Genomic DNA, 19,874 nt, shown 5'->3' with positions numbered 1-19,874 from the left:
CATATAAAATACTGCATATTGTGTGTGATTGTCATATAAAATACTGCATATTGTGTGTGATTGTCATATAAAATACTGCATATTGTGTGATTGTCATAAAATACTGCATATTGTGTGATTGTCATATAAAATACTGCATATTGTGTGATTGTCATAAAATACTGCATATTTTGTGATTGTCACATAAAATACTGCATATTGTGTGATTGTCATATAAAATACTGCATATTGTGTGATTGTCATAAAATACTGCATATTGTGTGTGATTGTCATATAAAATACTGCATATTGTGTGTGATTGTCATATAAAATACTGCATATTGTGTGATTGTCATATAAAATACTGCATATTGTGTGATTGTCATATAAAATACTGCATATTGTGTGTGATTGTCATATAAAATACTGCATATTGTGTGTGATTGTCATATAAAATACTGCATATTGTGTGATTGTCATATAAAATACTGCATATTGTGTGATTGTCATATAAAATACTGCATATTGTGTGATTGTCATATAAAATACTGCATATTGTGTGTATGATATGAAATGGGGTTTCTTTGACAAAACAGACATAAAAAGGAACAAAAAATAACTTACCCCAGATGGCTAGATCTGAAGTTGATCTAGAGATGTAAATGTTGAAAATGTAAAATTGGAATGTATGATTTATTTTTAACACTTCTGATCCCTGCAAATGTTAGTGGGATATTTGAAAAAAGTGTCTCTGCTAAAAAATAACAAGTAATCCACTTTAATGTTATGAAGACTGCACACCACTTTCAAATATTGCATAATTTGAGTTTCTTCCATACAAATCCAAATGAAAAATAAAAAGTGCCATTAATAGATCAATCTAAAGTTGATTATTGTTTTGACTTGAGCCCTGAAGGTTCCAAGGCAGAAATGAAGTTTACTGCAAATAGTACTTCCTTTATTTCCAGGTTAAAAAGTCTTACAATATAGAGCTCCAGAAAAGATAAAATTCTTCAGGCATGCTGACACTACATGCATGTGGAGTCAGAGCTTCCTCTGGGGCCAAGAAGGTGGACATGGGCCGGCAGAAACCCTCGGGCAAGGCAGCGAAGGAGGAGTGCTGAGCCAAGACTTAGTTGTTACAAAGCCAGGAGAAGCTCTGAAACATCAAGCTGTGCAATGTAAAATAGACCTTTAAAAGAAAACATGTTGAACTGACACAACCTGGCGGCCTCTCTGTCAACTGGCTGGGAAGCAATCAAATATGCACAAAAACAACCAATCCAATCCCCAAAAGAAATTTAGATTCACCCCCGAATGAGTTCTGCTTGTCGCCTCCTTTGTGTTTGTCACAGTTCACTCCGCCTTCTGGAGCTCTTGGCTGGCCGCACTCTTCAGACTCTTCTGCAGGACGTGGGCGTCGGCCGGCTCTATCCTCTTGTAGTAGTTCTTCTTGGTCTCCATGATCTCAAAGCCAAACTTCTGGTAAAAGTCCATGGCCGACTCGTTGCTGATCTGCACGTGACTGAGGATGACAGTCATCTTCAAGTCAACATCAACTTTTACAACAGCACAAATAACCTACAAGATAACAGGAGACTTACCTGCTGCTTCAACATCAAACATTACAATAACCTTCAAAATAACAGATTTACCTGCTGCTTCAACATCAGATAATTACAATATCACAAATAATCTTCAAAATAACACTAAACTTACCTACAGCTTCAAAATCAAATATTACAATATCACAAATAACCATCAAAATAACAGACTTACCTACAGCTTCAAAATCAAATATCACAATAACCTTCAAAATAACAGAATTACCTGCTGCTTCAACATCAAATATTATAATGTCACAAATAACCTTCAAAATAACAGTAGATTTACCTACAGCTTCAACATCAAATATTACAATGTCACAAATAACCATCAAAATAACAGTAGATTTACCTGCAGCTTCAAAATCAAATATTACAATGTCACAAATAACCATCAAAATAACAGTAGATTTACCTGCAGCTTCAACATCAAATTATACAATATTAATATCACAAATAAAGTGCAACCAAAATCTTCACATTAAAAATAAAAGTCAATTTTAGGGCTGCAACAACTAATAGGTTAAATGGATTAAAATGAATGATATAAATAGTTGGCGATTAATTTATTCATTGATTGGTTGGATCTATGCTATGTGCACGTCTGATGAGGGGCTAGTAGGGCTGGGCCATATGGTCTTCTATTCAAATCTAGTACTTCATTTATTCCTTCAGGAAAATTACAATTTTCAGCACAATCCCATTCAAGATCAGACAAACATTACAGGGAGACAGAACAGGATCGCTGACGGGTCTGCCGGCTTCCAGCGCCCCTTACAAAAAAGATGAGATACAGGTAAACAAGTGGGGGGGAATGGGAGAAAAAAATAGAAGATTTAAAAAAAAAAAAAAAAAAAAAAAGTCGGTCTTAGCCTGGGCCCCTGGAGAGGGGGTCCAGACTGAGGCCAAGGGAAAAAAAACAACAACAACAACTCACAGCCATAGTACACATCCCTTTTACATGTGTGTAAGAGGGATGTGACCATACACCATATATATATATACCGTACAGTATGTGGATAGTTTGTGACCATACACCATATATATATATACAGTATGTGGATAGTTTGTGACCATACACCATATATATATATATATATATATATATATATATATATATATATATATATATATACACACAGTATGTGGATAGTTTGTGACCATACACATATATATATATATATATATATATATATACAGTATGTGGATAGTTTGCCTTAGCCTTGAATGAACACTTGATGCATATAATCACAGCGGTATGATGATTCTATGTGTCTACATTCAAACATTCTTCTTCATACTGCATTAATTTCAAACTTTCATGCAGAGGAAAATCACCACTTAGTCAACTTAGCAAAAGTGTATTTATGAAACAGTTATTGGCACAGTGGCACAAACATTCATGTCATTTCCAGACAGAAAGTGCAAGATTGTCAGAGACATTTTAAAACAAGCTATGAGTGCACTTTTGTACATGATGTCACTAAGATGCAGAGGTGGGTAGTAACGCGCTACATTTACTCCGTTACATTTACTTGAGTAACTTTTGGGATAAATTGTACTTCTACGAGTAGTTTTTTTGCAACATACTTTTACTTGAGTATATTTATAGAGAAGAAACGCTACTTTTACTCCGTTCCATTTATCTACATTTAGCTCGCTACTTTTTTTTAATCGATCTATTAATGTTTGTTTTGGTTAATGACAGAGCTTCAAAGTAGAATCTAGGCAGGCCTGCGTTTCACCAATCACATGCAGTCACTGGTGACCTTGGACCAATCAAACAGAGCCAGGTGGTCACATGACCCGACTTAAACAAGTTAAAAAACTTATTGGGGTGTTGCCATTTAGTGGTCAATTGTACGGAATATGTACTGTACTGTGCTATCTAATAATAAAAGTTTCAATCAATCAATCAAAAGTGTAAAGGAAAAAAGACACTTTTTATTTCAACCGTACTTCCCGTCAAAAGCCTAAAGACTGATCGCACAGTTCCTGTCTTCACAATAAAAGTGCCGCTCCATCGCGCCTGCGCTAACAAAATAAGAGTCTCCAAAAGCCAGCGTAAACAAGCTAGCAAGCCATGGAGTTTGCCGCCAATGTATTTCTTGTTAAGTGTATAAAAACAAATATGGAAGCTGGACAAATAAGATGCCAAAAACCAAACAACTTTCATGTGGTATTAGACAGAAAAGAGGAACTTTTTTTCTCCTCCATTTGAAAACGTGAACGTCTGATTCCAATCATTGCAAGTCATCAGAATCAGGTAATACACCAACTTATATTCTTGTCTTCATGAAAGATAGGAATATATATGTTAAACATGGATGTATATTCATTAAAACACCTTTAACATGTGAACAAAAACGGCAAAATAAATGAATATAAATTATATACTGTATATATAAATGTATGTATATATATATATATATATATATATATATATATATATATATAATGATATGTGTGTGTGTATATGTATATATGAGGTAGATCACCTCGACTTGGTCATTTACTAAGTAATTGATAAACGTTGAAAAACTTATTGGGGTGTTACCATTTAGTGGTCAATTGTACGGAATATATACTGTACTGTGCAATCTACTAATACATGTTTTAATTAACCAATCAATCAATCAATCAAATCAATGAATGCCTACTGAGGCTATTGTGCTGTTAAGTTATTGTGGCTCAATGTGCCATTTTTTAATTTTATTTTAATGTACTATTATTTAATATATAATATTGTTTTAATTGCTTAAGAGATATTCCTGAATCTGAATTTGCTCATTGCTATTTTTATGTTTTTGTGCATTATTTGTTGCCGTAATCAGGTTACTCATCAGTTACTCAGTACTTGAGTAGTTTTTTCACAACATACTTTTTACTTTTACTCAAGTAAATATTTGGGTGACTACTCCTTACTTTTACTTGAGTAATAAATCTCTAAAGTAACTGTACTCTTACTTGAGTACAATTTCTGGCTACTCTACCCACCTCTGCTAAGATGACATATCAAAACAACACTCAATTAAAGTGCACTTTTTGTACAGAACGCCACTACAATAGTTTAAAACAAATAAAGTGCACTTTTGTGCATGATGTCACAAGATATTTCGATAAGTGTCAAATAAAAATGAGCTGCATATTATTAAATCAAATAGCGTATGTCCTTCGCTATGTGGTAGGTTCCTGTGGACGTTATCTCCTTCTGTTGTTGACTATTTGTGTCATATTGTTTTGATTTGGAAATGGTAGCTCCCGCATTTTGTGGGTGTGGCACCAAAGGTAGATGTTGACATGTGGAGTTTCAAGCACTCTTCATTCTCTAGCGGGTGACTTTTCAAATGATGCTACAAATTAGCAGTGCTGCTACTTTTTGTAGCAACGCTTTTGACATATTACGCTTGTCTGTTCAACATCTTGCCGCTTGAAGACAAACCACCGCCATACCATGGACCCCCTGCTGATTTTCTTGGGAATTAATTCTTCCTTCATTTGTTATCATATCGGCATCTTTCTTTCTCCCGTATTACCACTCACACCAACTGCCACAGCGAACGTTAGCCATGTCACTACCTCTCTGCTTATTTTATTTGGAAAGTTGAAAAAACATGGTGACAGTATGCTGTTTTTTTAAAATAAAATACTGGAAAGGATAGAGATGTAGTTTGTCTCCTTTATCCGATTACTAATCGATTAATCGAAGTAATAATCGACAGATTAATCGATAATCAAAGTTAGTTGTTGTTTGCAGCCCTAGTAGATTTACCTGCTAATTTGACTGTTGTTTTTGACATAGAAATACAAATACAATATAAATTGATATTAACATTTGTTCAGGTTGAATGAGCAGTGGTTATAAACATCTACGCCAGCAGAACACAAACAACAACAAGAGAAAGACAGAAGAAAAGTAACTTCCTGAGACAGAAAGTGTGGAATAAGGAAGTTGAAAACTTTAGTGAAGTGTTGGACTTTTCCCAATAAGACTAATTTACAAGGTTCAGGAAGTGGCTCCGTCAACCTAACTTGCCCCACTGTCACTTCCATTGTGTCCTTTGTGGCTTAAAGTTGTGCTGTGGATTTATATTATTGTGTTGTGGCAGAAAGTTTTTGTTTTGAAAGTTATATTGTTATGTTTGTATTTGTTGTGACTTTTCTCAGCTGCTGTAGCTACCTGCCATTCTTCTTGAGAAGACGTCACAGACAGACGTAAGTAACGTCCTTGTCATTAAAAGTATTCATAGACAGTCTGCTGCTCTTTCTAGTATGGATAGTGCTTTTAAAATGATATGTATATGATTGGGAAGGAAGATGATTGATGGTTACACCCAGAGTCATTGCGGACTCCCAGGTGTAAGAGTGGACTGTGAGTGCTTCTTTAAGATGAAAGTACTCCCAGGTGTAAGAGTAGAATGTGAGTGCTTCTTTAAGATGAAGGTTGAGGATACTTACAGGTAAATGTTGTCAAAAGTGCCATCCTTCTCGCAGATGTTGAGCACATGATTCAGCATCTTTGTACCTGCCAGGACCACGGAGGTTACAAAGAAACCACAGCCCAAAATATGCTCCTTACCAATGCCGAGCCTCCGGTAGGGTGCCAGACAGCCCAGTGTCATGATGTACAACCTCTTCTGGTTCTGAGAGTGGTCCACTCTGCAGCACACGGCCCCCACCGCGATGTCGTTGAAGTACGCTGCCAGACAGGACTTTTTAACACAAGCAACAGGAAGGCCACGCCACACCATGCCTCACCTAGCTTGGCCAGCTCGCCCACCTCCAGCACATCCTTGTAGAACTTGTCGTTGTAGCTGACAGGGAAGATGACCTGGTTCAGACGCTTCAGCTGCTTGATGTTGTGGGGCGTCACATCCCCCAGCTCGATGCGGCTACTGGAACAACAGTCAAAGAGACGACAGGTGATAACAATGTTGTGGGGCGTCACATCCCCCAGCTCGATGCGGCTACTGGAACAACAGTCAAAGAGACGACAGGTGATAACAATGTTGTGGGGCGTCACGTCCCACAGCTCCACGCGGCTACTGGAACAACAGTCAAAGAGACGACAGGTGATAACAATGTTGTGGGGCGTCACATCCCCCAGCTCGATGCGGCTACTGGAACAACAGTCAAAGAGACGACAGGTGATAATGTTGTGGGGCGTCACGTCCCACAGCTCCATGCGGCTATTGGAACAACAGTCAAAGAGACGACAGGTGATAACAATGTTGTGGAGCGTCACGTCCCACAGCTCCATGCGGCTACTGGAACAACAGTCAAAGAGACGACAGGTGATAATGTTGTGGGGCGTCACGTCCCACAGCTCGATGCGGCTACTGGAACAACAGTCAAAGAGACGACAGGTGATAACAATGTTGTGGGGCGTCACATCCCCCAGCTCGATGCGGCTACTGGAACAACAGTCAAAGAGACGACAGGTGATAACAATGTTGTGGGGCGTCACGTCCCACAGCTCCATGCGGCTATTGGAACAACAGTCAAATAGACAAGAAGTGATGACAATGTTGTGGGGCGTCACGTCCCACAGCTCCATGCGGCTACTGGAACAACAGTCAAAGAGACGACAGGTGATAACAATGTTGTGGAGCGTCACGTCCCACAGCTCCATGCGGCTATTGGAACAACAGTCAAAGAGACGACAGGTGATAACAATGTTGTGGAGCGTCACGTCCCACAGCTCCATGCGGCTACTGGAACAACAGTTAAAGAGACGACAGGTGATAACAATGTTGTGGGGCGTCACGTCCCACAGCTCCATGCGGCTACTGGAACAACAGTCAAAGAGACGACAGGTGATAACAATGTTGTGGGGCGTCACGTCCCACAGCTCCATGCGGCTATTGAAACAACAGTCAAAGAGACGACAAGTGATAACAATGTTGTGGGGCGTCACGTCCCACAGCTCCATGCGGCTATTGGAACAACAGTCAAATAGACAAGAAGTGATGACAATGTTGTGGGGCGTCACGTCCCACAGCTCCATGCGGCTACTGGAAAAACAGTCAAAGAGACGACAAGTGATAACAATGTTGTGGGGCGTCACATCCCACAGCTCCATGCGGCTATTGGAACAACAGTCAAATAGACAAGAAGTGATGACAATGTTGTGGGGCGTCACGTCCCACAGCTCCATGCGGCTACTGGAAAAACAGTCAAAGAGACGACAAGTGATAACAATGTTGTGGGGCGTCACGTCCCACAGCTCCATGCGGCTACCGGAATAACAGTCAAAGAGAGTGTGATTGTTGTATTTTCCAGACAACAATACAACAGCCTGCACACCAACATCAACAATGGATGAGAAAGTTGAAGAAATAATTGATGGTCAGCAACTTCCTTGACATGGTCTTCTTTTAAAGGCCTACTGAAAGCCACTACTAGCCACCACGCAGTCTGATAGTTTATATTTCAATGATGAAATATTAACATTGCAACACATAAATAAATAAATTATAAATGGGTTGTACTTGTATAGCGCTTTTAAATGGGTTGTACTTGTATAGCGCTTTTCTACCTTCAAGGTACTCAAAGCGCTTTGACACTACTTCCACATTCACACACACACACTCACACACTGATGGAGGGAGCTGCCATGCAAGGCGCTAACCAGCACCCATCAGGAGTAAGGGTGAAGTGTCTTGCTCAGGACACAACAGACGTGACGAGGTCGGTACTAGGTGGGGATTGAACCAGGGACCCTCGGGTTGCGCACGGCCGCTCTACCACTGCGCCACGCCGTCCAATACATGCCAATACAGCCTTTTTAGTTTACTTAATTGCAATTTGAAATTTCCCGGGAGTTTCTTGTTGAAAACGTCGCGGAATGATGACGTGTACGCTTGACGTCACAGACTGTGACGAAATATTAGCGCTGCGCACACACACAGCTAAAAGTCGTCTGCTTTAACCGCATAATTATACAGCATTTTGGACATCTGTGTTGCTGAATCTTTTGCAATTTGTTCATTTAATAACGAAGACTATAAAGAACAATGCTGTTGGTGGAAAGCGGTGGATTCCAGCTGTCTTTAGCACCGAGACCCAGCCGGTTGTTACTTTGTGTGTTGTGAAAGCAGAGCGGTCAAGCGAACATGTTTTCTCTACGTCAACCAGCATGTTTTTGGATGGGGAAATTGTGATATATATCTTACCGAAGACATCTGGGGATTATTTGTCGTTCTGCAGCAGCTGTGAGCTTGGCTCCTTGGGTTCTCTTTGAGACACAGTGTGATCAACGCAGCCATCCGACCTCAAGGTATGTCTTTACAATTTTTACTTTACAATCTTTAAAATCTCGCTAAAAGACTTAAAACAATAAGCAGATAAGGGATATTCCAGAATTAAACTAATACATGTGTCTAATTAAATCTGAAACGCTCACACTGCCGTCGCCCGGAGATGTCGCTTTTTTTCTTTTTTTTTTTTTCTAGTCCGTCGCTATCAATATCCTCAAACACGAATCCTTCATCCTCGCTCAAATTAATGGGGAAACAGTCACTTTCTCGGTCAGAATCGCTCGCGCTGCTGGCGTCCATGATTGTAATCAATGGGTGGATATGAAGAGCCCGACAATCTGTGACGTCACGCGCACTACTTCCAGGAAAGGCAGAGCTTTTTTGAGAGCGACCAAAAGTTGCGAACTTTATCTTCGATTTTCTCTACTAAATCCTTTCAGCAAAAATATGGCAATATTGCGAAATGATCAAGTATGACACATAGAATGGCCCTGCTGTCCTCGTTTAAATAAGAACATCTCATTTCAGTAGGCCTTTAATACTCCAAATATAACACTTTGCATCTATATACACTGCATGTATGTATGTGTGTGTATATATATATAGATATATATATATATACGCACTGTATATAGTATAGTATTTGAACAACACATCTACGTCCATATATGTATATAGTATAATTTTTAAACAACACATTCAGAATATTCCTTCTCAGAACTGCACTGTGCACCTTACCACCTGTCTTTTACTTTCCTTCTTATGTTTTCAATTTTTATAGACCGCCGCACTGATACTGGAGTTGCTTTTAATCTCATTGTACCTGTGTATAGTGAAAATAAAAGCTTTTAATCTCATTGTACCTGTGTATAGTGAAAATAAAAGCTTTTAATCTCATTGTAGCTGTGTATAGTGACAATAAAAGCTTTTAATCTTATTGTACCTGTGTATTGTGACAATAAAAGCTTTTAATCTCATTGTACCTGTGTATTGTGACAATAAAAGCTTTTACGGTAATCTCATTGTACCTGTGTATAGTGACAATAAAAGCTTTTAATCTCATTGTACTTCTGTATAGTGACAATAAAAGTTTTTAATCTAATTGTACTTCTGTATAGTGACAATAAAAGTTTTTAATCTCATTGTACTTGTGTATTGTGACAATAAAATCTTTTAATCTCATTGTACTTCTGTATAGTGACAATAAAAGCTTTTAATCTCAGTGTATTTGTTAAGTGGCAATAAAAGCTTTTAATCCCATTGTAGCTGTGTAGAGTAAAACAAATAAAGGGATCCTCTCTCTATTCATCTGTGCTTGGCCTGTTGGTCTTTCAGAAAATACAAGAATGTTTGAAAAAGGAATGAAAAATTCCCTTTTCATTGAAAAATTCCTTTTATCCATACTAGAAAAAGATTAAAACATTGGATTAAAGAACAACAGACTTCATATGAAGTTGAACATTTTAAAGGACGTTACTTAAGTCAGACATCATCTCAAGAAAAATGGCAGATAGCTAAAAAAGGTCACAACAAATACAAACAAGACATGATAAATTACAACAACTTTCAGAAACAACACAATAGCAAAAGTCACAACAAATAAACACCACAACACAATAATATAAAGCCACAAAACAACTTTATATCGTTGTCTTTTGACTTATAGTTGTTGTGTTGTGGCTTTGTATTGCTGTTTTTTAGTTTATACTTGTATTGTGGCTTCATATTGTGTTTTGGCTTATAATTGTGTTGTGGCTTTGTATTGTTGTATTTTAGATTATTCTTGTATTGTGACTTTATATTGTTGTATTTTGGCTTATACTTGTGTTGTGGCTTTGTATTGTTGTATTTTAGTTTATACTTGTATTGTGGCTTTGTATTGTTGTATTTTGGCTTATACTTGTATTGTGGCTTCGTATTGTTGTGTTGTGGCTTTGTATTGTTGTGTTGTGGCTTTGTATTGTTGTGTTGTGGCTTAAACTTGTGTTGTGGTTTTATATTGTTGTATTTTGGCTTATACTTGTATTTTGGCTTTATATTGTTGTGGTTTGGCTTATACTTGTTTTGTGGCTTTATCTTGTTGTTTTGGTTTACACTTGTGTTGTGGCTTATACTTTAGTTTTGGCTTATACATGTGTTTTGGCTTTATATTGTTGTATTTTGGCTTATACTTGTATTGTGGCCTTATATTGTTGTGTTGTCGCTTTATATTGTTGTGTTGTGGCTTTGTATTGTGGCTTAAACTTGTGTTGTGGTTTGATATTGTTGTACTTTGGCTTATACTTGTGTTTTGGCTTAATATTGTTGTGTTTTGGCTTAAATTTGTATTGTGGCTTGATATGGTTGTGTTTTGGCTTATACATGAGTTGTGGCTTTATCCTGTTGTTTTGGTTTATACTTATGTTGTGGCTTTGTATTGTTGTGTTTTGGCTTATAGTTGTTGTGTTGTGGCTTTGTATTGTTGTGTTGTGGCTTTCTATTGTTGTGTTTTGGCTTATAGTTGTTGTGGTGAGGCTTTATGTTTCTGTGTTTTGATTGAAACTTTTATTAGTAGATTGCACAGGACAGTACATATTGCATACAATTGACCACTAAATGGTAACACCCCAAAATGTTTTTCAACTTGTTCAAGTCGGGGTCCACCTTCATCAGTTCATGGCTTTATTTTGTTGTGTTTTGGTTCAGAGTGATTTTGTCGCTTATAGTTGTGTTGTGGCTTATGCTTATTCTGTTGTGGCTTTATATTTTTGTGTTTTAGCTTACACTTGTTGTGTTGTGGCTTATAGTCGTTGCGTTGTGGCTTATAGTTGTTGTGTTTTGGCTTATAGTTGTGTTCTGGCTTTACATTGTTGTGTTTTGGCTTATGCTTGTTGATTTGTAGCTTTATGTTTTGGCGTACACTTGTGTTGTGGCATATAATTGCTGTGTTGGGGTTTATAGTTGTCTTGTGGCTTATAGTTGTCTTGTGGCTTTATGTTTTCATGCTTTGGTGTATAGTTGTGTTTTTATATTGTTGTGTTGTGGCTTTGTTGTTGTGACTTTTAATGCCGTCGTAGCCGTTTATTAAAATGAGAGTACGATGGTTGCATTTTGTTTTGAAATGTGTCTTGTATTTTATGTTGAAAAACAAGAGCAGACATAGCAGCTCCATCTACTGTTAAAATGTTGAAAATGAGAGCAGTTTACTCTTGTTAATTCTAGCCTAAGTGCTTGCATTTTATTTTTGATAAAACGTGAAAGCATAGTTCTGTAATTGTATCATTATTTCGTCATTTCCTTCCAATAATATCATGAATTATTGCTTATATCATATTCCATTTCCACATCATTCTTTACCAGAGATAACAGCAATATAGGAAACTTCACCTGCAGGATCCATTTTTACTTCACACTTACACCGCTGCTTTTGTTTTTCTTTTTATGAACTTACACCGCCGCTTTTGTTATTCCTTTGATCAATTTACTCAATCCATTCATACTCACTCAATGGTTTGGTATCCTTGTAAGACAAATGAGAGCGTCACAGAATGGTTGCAGCCCTCTCAACACACGCACTAGCAGCTCAAGCAACAATTGGCAGCGCTGTGACGTCATCGTCACGGATGACGTCATCATGGAGGCTGTTCATTTCGAGCTAGCTAGCGCGAGTTAGTCCTAAAGTGGAGTCACTAATGGTGCCTTGTTATTCTTAGCTTTCTGCTAATTCTTCTTAGCGTTCTACTAATTCTTCTTAGCTTTGTAGTAATTCTTGTTATCTTTGTAGTCATTCTTGTGGGCTGCGGCACCGAGATGAAACTAGCTTAGCATGCTAGCTGGCTAGCCGTCTAAGTTGACATGTGCTAATGCGCTTAAATGGTGTCACTCACCCTTTCATTGTGCGCACAGACAAGCTGGGATCCTCCACAGGGCTAAACTAGGACGCTGGAGCCGCTAAAAGCGGGGAAATGTGACTGGATGGCTTCCCTTTCAGCCTCCACATGGAGCTACTTACGATGCTGTTAGCTTAGCCGCCGTCAACCTTTCACCCCCGCATGCGCATTAACGTCTCTCACCCCCGCATGCGCACTAACGTCTCTCACTCCCGCATGCGCACTAACGTCTCTCACTCCCGCATGCGCACTAACGTCTCATTGCAGCGGACGAATACGAACCTGAATTTAGTCTGTCAGGTTGGCAGCGAAATGTTTTACATGATTGATTGAAACTTTTATGAGTAGATTGCACAGTTCAGTACATATTCGTACGATCAACTACTAAACAGTAACATACAAATAAGTCTTTCAACTTGTTTGAGTTGGGGTCCACGTTAATCAATTCATGGTACTTTAGCGACCAGAAGAAGTGCACGCCAAGTCTGACACTTTTTTTTTAACTTTTATTGAGCAACTTGTCTAACAAAGCTCTACTTATCTTGTTCCTTTCACATGCACGTCTATCCTTTTTTATTTCCGCAACAACAACCTTCCTCCTTCTTCGCCGATCACCTTACAGGCCTGCTATGTTCACAACAATAGGAATTCTGAATATCACTCACTCAAGAACACAAAATCAACATCAGCAGTTCGTTACAGTACAAATATAAACTATCAGCATAATACAGTCATCACACAAGTTAATCATCAGAGTATATACAGTGAATTATTTACATTATTTATAATCTGGGGGGTTGGATGAGGGGCTACTTTTACACACTGAGATCACCACTTTTACACACTGAGATCACCACTTTTACACACTCAGATCACCACTTTTACACACTGAGATCACCACTTTTACACACTGAGATCACCACTTTTACACACAGAGATCACCACTTTTACACACAGAGATCACCACTTTTACACACTGAGATCACCACTTTTACACACTGAGATCACCACTTTTACACACTGAGATCACCACTTTTACACACTGAGATCACCACTTTTACACACTCAGATCACCACTTTTACACACTGAGATCACCACTTTTACACACTGAGATCACCACTTTTACACACAGAGATCACCACTTTTACACACAGAGATCACCACTTTTACACACTGAGATCACCACTTTTACACACAGAGATCACCACTTTTACACACTGAGATCACCACTTTTACACACTCAGATCACCACTTTTACACACTGAGATCACCACTTTTACACACTGAGATCACCACTTTTACACACAGAGATCACCACTTTTACACACTCAGATCACCACTTTTACACACTCAGATCACCACTTTTACACACTGAGATCACCACTTTTACACACTGAGATCACCACTTTTACACACTGAGATCACCACTTTTACACACTCAGATCACCACTTTTACACACAGAGATCACCACTTTTACACACTGAGATCACCACTTTTACACACTGAGATCACCACTTTTACACACTGAGATCACCACTTTTACACACTGAGATCACCACTTTTACACACTGAGATCACCACTTTTACACACTGAGATCACCACTTTTACACACTCAGATCACCACTTTTACACACTGAGATCACCACTTTTACACACTGAGATCACCACTTTTACACACTGAGATCACCACTTTTACACACTCAGATCACCACTTTTACACACAGAGATCACCACTTTTACACACAGAGATCACCACTTTTACACACTGAGATCACCACTTTTACACACTGAGATCACCACTTTTACACACTGAGATCACCACTTTTACACACTGAGATCACCACTTTTACACACTGAGATCACCACTTTTACACACTGAGATCACCACTTTTACACACTGAGATCACCACTTTTACACACTGAGATCACCACTTTTACACACTGAGATCACCACTTTTACACACTGAGATCACCACTTTTACACACTGAGATCACCACTTTTACACACTGAGATCACCACTTTTACACACTGAGATCACCACTTTTACACACTGAGATCACCACTTTTACACACTGAGATCACCACTTTTAACACACTGAGATCACCACTTTTACACACTGAGATCACCACTTTTACACACTCAGATCACCACTTTTACACACAGAGATCACCACTTTTACACACTGAGATCACCACTTTTACACACTGAGATCACCACTTTTACACACTCAGATCACCACTTTTACACACTGAGATCACCACTTTTACACACTGAGATCACCACTTTTACACACTGATCAGCATTCAATCACCACTTTTACACACTGAGATCACCACTTTTACACACTGAGATCACCACTTTTACACACTCAGATCACCACTTTTACACACTGAGATCACCACTTTTAATTACACACTGAGATCACCACTTTTACACACAGAGATCACCACTTTTACACACTGAGATCACCACTTTTACACACTGAGATCACCACTTTTACCACACTGAGATCACCACTTTTACACACTCAGATCACCACTTTTACACACTGAGATCACCACTTTTACACACTGAGATCACCACTTTTACACACTGAGATCACCACTTTTACACACTGAGATCACCACTTTTACACACTGAGATCACCACTTTTACACACTGAGATCACCACTTTTACACACTGAGATCACCACTTTTACACACTCAGATCACCACTTTTACACACAGAGATCACCACTTTTACACACTGAGATCACCACTTTTACACACTGAGATCACCACTTTTACACACTCAGATCACCACTTTTACACACAGAGATCACCACTTTTACACACAGAGATCACCACTTTTACACACTGAGATCACCACTTTTACACACTGAGATCACCACTTTTACACACTGAGATCACCACTTTTACACACTGAGATCACCACTTTTACACACTGAGATCACCACTTTTACACACTCAGATCACCACTTTTACACACTGAGATCACCACTTTTACACACTGAGATCACCACTTTTACACACTGAGATCACCACTTTTACACACTGAGATCACCACTTTTACACACTCAGATCACCACTTTTACACACTGAGATCACCACTTTTACACACTGAGATCACCACTTTTACACACAGAGATCACCACTTTTACACACTGAGATCACCACTTTTACACACTGAGATCACCACTTTTACACACTGAGATCACCACTTTTACACACTCAGATCACCACTTTTACACACTGAGATCACCACTTTTACACACTGAGATCACCACTTTTACACACAGAGATCACCACTTTTACACACTGAGATCACCACTTTTACACACTGAGATCACCACTTTTACACACTGAGATCACCACTTTTACACACTCAGATCACCACTTTTACACACAGAGATCACCACTTTTACACACTGAGATCACCACTTTTACACACTGAGATCACCACTTTTACACACTGAGATCACCACTTTTACACACTGAGATCACCACTTTTACACACTGAGATCACCACTTTTACACACTCAGATCACCACTTTTACACACAGAGATCACCACTTTTACACACTGAGATCACCACTTTTACACACTGAGATCACCACTTTTACACACTCAGATCACCACTTTTACACACAGAGATCACCACTTTTACACACTGAGATCACCACTTTTACACACTGAGATCACCACTTTTACACACTGAGATCACCACTTTTACACACTGAGATCACCACTTTTACACACTGAGATCACCACTTTTACACACTGAGATCACCACTTTTACACACTGAGATCACCACTTTTACACACTGAGATCACCACTTTTACACACTGAGATCACCACTTTTACACACTCAGATCACCACTTTTACACACAGAGATCACCACTTTTACACACTGAGATCACCACTTTTACACACTGAGATCACCACTTTTACACACTGAGATCACCACTTTTACACACTGAGATCACCACTTTTACACACTGAGATCACCACTTTTACACACTGAGATCACCACTTTTACACACTGAGATCACCACTTTTACACACTCAGATCACCACTTTTACACACTGAGATCACCACACAAATATTACACGCCAAAGTGATGCAAAAGTCACGTGTAAAAAGACAGCCCATCGGGGATCCTGCTTCACACACACACACACACACACACACACACACACACACACACACACACACACACACACACACACACACACACACACACACACACACACACACACACACACACACACACACGACACACACACACACAGCACACACACCACACACACACACACACACACACACACACACACACACAGACAGACACACCAGAAGGAGATGAAGAAAAACATGTTTGCTTTTGTTGTTTGTCTCCTGCATGTTACTGACTGTCTGTCTGTCTGGTTCTACTGGTCCTTCACATGTCTTACTCTACTTCAACATGTCTTACTCTACTTCAACATGTCTTACTCTCCTTCAACATGTCTTACTCTACTTCAACATGTCTTACTCTCCTTCAACATGTCTTACTCTACTTCAACATGTCTTACTCTACTTCAACATTTCTCGCTCTCCTTCAACATGTCTCATTGTTCTTCAACATGTCGTACTCTCCTTCAACATGTCTCCCTCTCTTTCAACATGTCCTCACTGTCCTTCAACATGTCTTACTCTACTTCAACATGTCTTATTCTCCTTCAACATGTCTTACTCTCCTTCAACATGTCTCCCTCTCTTTCAACATGTCTCACTGTCCTTCAACATGTCTTACTCTACTTCAACATGTCTTATTCTCCTTCAACATGTCTTACTCTCCTTCAACATGTCTCCCTCTCTTTCAACATGTCTCACTGTCCTTCAACATGTCTCACTCTACTTCAACATGTCTTATTCTCCTTCAACATGTCTCCCTCTCTTTCAACATGTCTCACTGTCCTTCAACATGTCTCACTCTACTTCAACATGTCTCACTCTACTTCAACATGTCTTACTCTCCTTCAACATGTCTCACTCTCTTTCAACATGTCTCACTGCCCTTCAACATGTCTCACTCTACTTCAACATGTCTCACTGTCCTTCAACATGTCTCACTCTACTTCAATATGTCTCACTCTACTTCAGCATGTCTTATTCTCCTTCAACATGTCTCCCTCTCTTTCAACATGTCTCACTGTCCTTCAACATGTCTCACTCTACTTCAACATGTCTTATTCTCCTTCAACATGTCTTACTCTCCTTCAACATGTCTCCCTCTCTTTCAACATGTCTCACTCTCTTTCAACATGTCTCACTGCCCTTCAACATGTCTCACTCTACTTCAACATGTCTCACTGTCCTTCAACATGTCTCACTCTACTTCAATATGTCTCACTCTACTTCAGCATGTCTTATTCTCCTTCAACATGTCTCCCTCTCTTTCAACATGTCTCACTGTCCTTCAACATGTCTCACTCTACTTCAACATGTCTTATTCTCCTTCAACATGTCTTACTCTCCTTCAACATGTCTCCCTCTCTTTCAACATGTCTCACTGTCCTTCAACATGTCTCACTCTACTTCAACATGTCTCACTCTACTTCAACATGTCTTACTCTCCTTCAACATGTCTCACTCTCTTTCAACATGTCTCACTGCCCTTCAACATGTCTCACTCTACTTCAACATGTCTCACTGTCCTTCAACATGTCTCACTCTACTTCAATATGTCTCACTCTACTTCAGCATGTCTTATTCTCCTTCAACATGTCTCACTCTCTTTCAACATGTCTCACCGTCCTTCAACATGTCTCACTCTACTTCAATATGTCTCACTCTACTTCAGCATGTCTTATTCTCCTTCAACATGTCTCACTCTCTTTCAACATGTCTCACCGTCCTTCAACATGTCTCACCGTCCTTCAACATGTCTCACTGTCCTTCAACATATCTTACTCTGCTTCAACATGTCTGACTTTCCTTCAACATGTCTCTTTCATATCCTCACTAAACAACACAACCACTTTGTACTTTTTGCAGGAACGTCCATAACATTAATACGAGCGTGTTTACAACCTATAGATGTTCCTTATATTCTACTTTTACAATCTACAAACAATAACATAGTATAGATGTTAAATATATTTTTGTGTTTACAAATCTACAAACAATAACGTAGTATAGATTTTAAATATATTTTGTGTTTACAATCTATAAGTATAGATGTTAAAAAGACTACAATCTATGAAGAGAATCTCTATGTTAATGTTGATTATTCCATATAAGTATCAAAAGAGTACAATGTATAAAGATAATGTTAGATGATTATTCAATGTAAGTATAATAAGATTACAAAGTATGAAGAGAATATTGAAGAAGATTATTCCAGCGCTGCACGGAAGTCGACAGGCGCTGACTTCCTCAACCTGCGGGCAAGTGACGTCATCAAGGCAAAGGAGGACCAATGAGGAGCGAGGGACAACACCTTCCAGGTGTCATGCACCTGCAAACTACACCTGCCACATTCCACCTAACAAACAGAAGGACGAGCAGCAAACAGAAGGACGAGCAGCAAACAGAAGGACTAGCAGCAAACAGAAGGACTAGCAGCAAACAGAAGGACTATCAGCAAACAGAAGGACTAGCAGCAAACAGAAGGACTAGCAGCAAACAGAAGGACGAGCAGCAAACAGAAGGACTAGCAGCAAACAGAAGGACGAGCAGCAAACAGAAGGACTATCAGCAAACAGAAGGACTAGCAGCAAACAGAAGGACGAGCAACAAACAGAGGACTAGCAGCAAACAGAAGGACTAGCAGCAAACAGAAGAACTAGCAGCAACAGAAGGACGAGCAGCAAACAGAAGGACTATCAGCAAACAGAAGGACGAGCAGCAAACAGAAGGACTAGCAGCAAACAGAAGGACGAGCAGCAAACAGAAGGACTATCAGCAAACAGAAGGACGAGCAGCAAACAGAAGGACTAGCAGCAAACAGAAGGACTAGCAGCAAACAGAAGGACTAGCAGCAAAACAGAAGGACGAGCAGCAAACAGAAGGACTATCAGCAAACAGAAGGACTAGCAGCAAACAGAAGGACTAGCAGCAAACAGAAGGACTATCAGCAAACAGAAGGACTAGCAGCAAACAGAAGGACTATCA

The 19,874-nt window shown here is 39.2% G+C and overlaps 1 protein-coding gene across 2 annotated transcripts; it reads right to left on the bottom strand.

Annotated features, from left to right (window-relative positions):
* Nucleotides 1-741: 741 nt before the first annotated feature.
* Nucleotides 742-12,911, bottom strand: naa50 (N-alpha-acetyltransferase 50, NatE catalytic subunit). 2 transcript variants are annotated; one of them, XM_061921159.1, is made up of 5 exons: nucleotides 12,709-12,911; nucleotides 6,342-6,475; nucleotides 6,163-6,282; nucleotides 6,042-6,108; nucleotides 742-1,504 (listed from the first exon to the last, which is right to left on the bottom strand). In XM_061921159.1, exons 1-5 carry the CDS (start codon nucleotides 12,714-12,716, stop codon nucleotides 1,336-1,338), a joined length of 498 nt encoding a protein of 165 aa, XP_061777143.1. In that variant the 5' UTR covers nucleotides 12,717-12,911; the 3' UTR covers nucleotides 742-1,335. The 2 variants fall into 2 exon arrangements, with proteins under 2 accessions (XP_061777143.1, XP_061777142.1); XM_061921158.1 differs by having other exon boundaries at nucleotides 6,342-6,478; nucleotides 12,709-12,909.
* Between the last annotated feature and the right edge of the window lie 6,963 nt (nucleotides 12,912-19,874).

The sequence above is a fragment of the Nerophis ophidion genome, linkage group LG15 (genome assembly GCF_033978795.1).
Source record: "Nerophis ophidion isolate RoL-2023_Sa linkage group LG15, RoL_Noph_v1.0, whole genome shotgun sequence".
In the NCBI taxonomy this organism is placed as follows: domain Eukaryota; kingdom Metazoa; phylum Chordata; class Actinopteri; order Syngnathiformes; family Syngnathidae; genus Nerophis; species Nerophis ophidion.
Note: the sequence above shows the minus strand (reverse complement) of the source record. Positions and strands in the feature narration are given on the sequence as shown.

Bases quoted from the DNA above. Each gene is read 5' to 3' on its own strand.
- naa50 (XM_061921158.1), bottom strand. The intron at 6,283-6,341 runs GTGAGGCATGGT...CCTGTCTGGCAG, and splicing joins GGGCGAGCTGGCCAAGCTAG to CGTACTTCAACGACATCGCG. The intron at 6,109-6,162 runs GTAAGGAGCATA...TGGTCCTGGCAG, and splicing joins CTACCGGAGGCTCGGCATTG to GTACAAAGATGCTGAATCAT.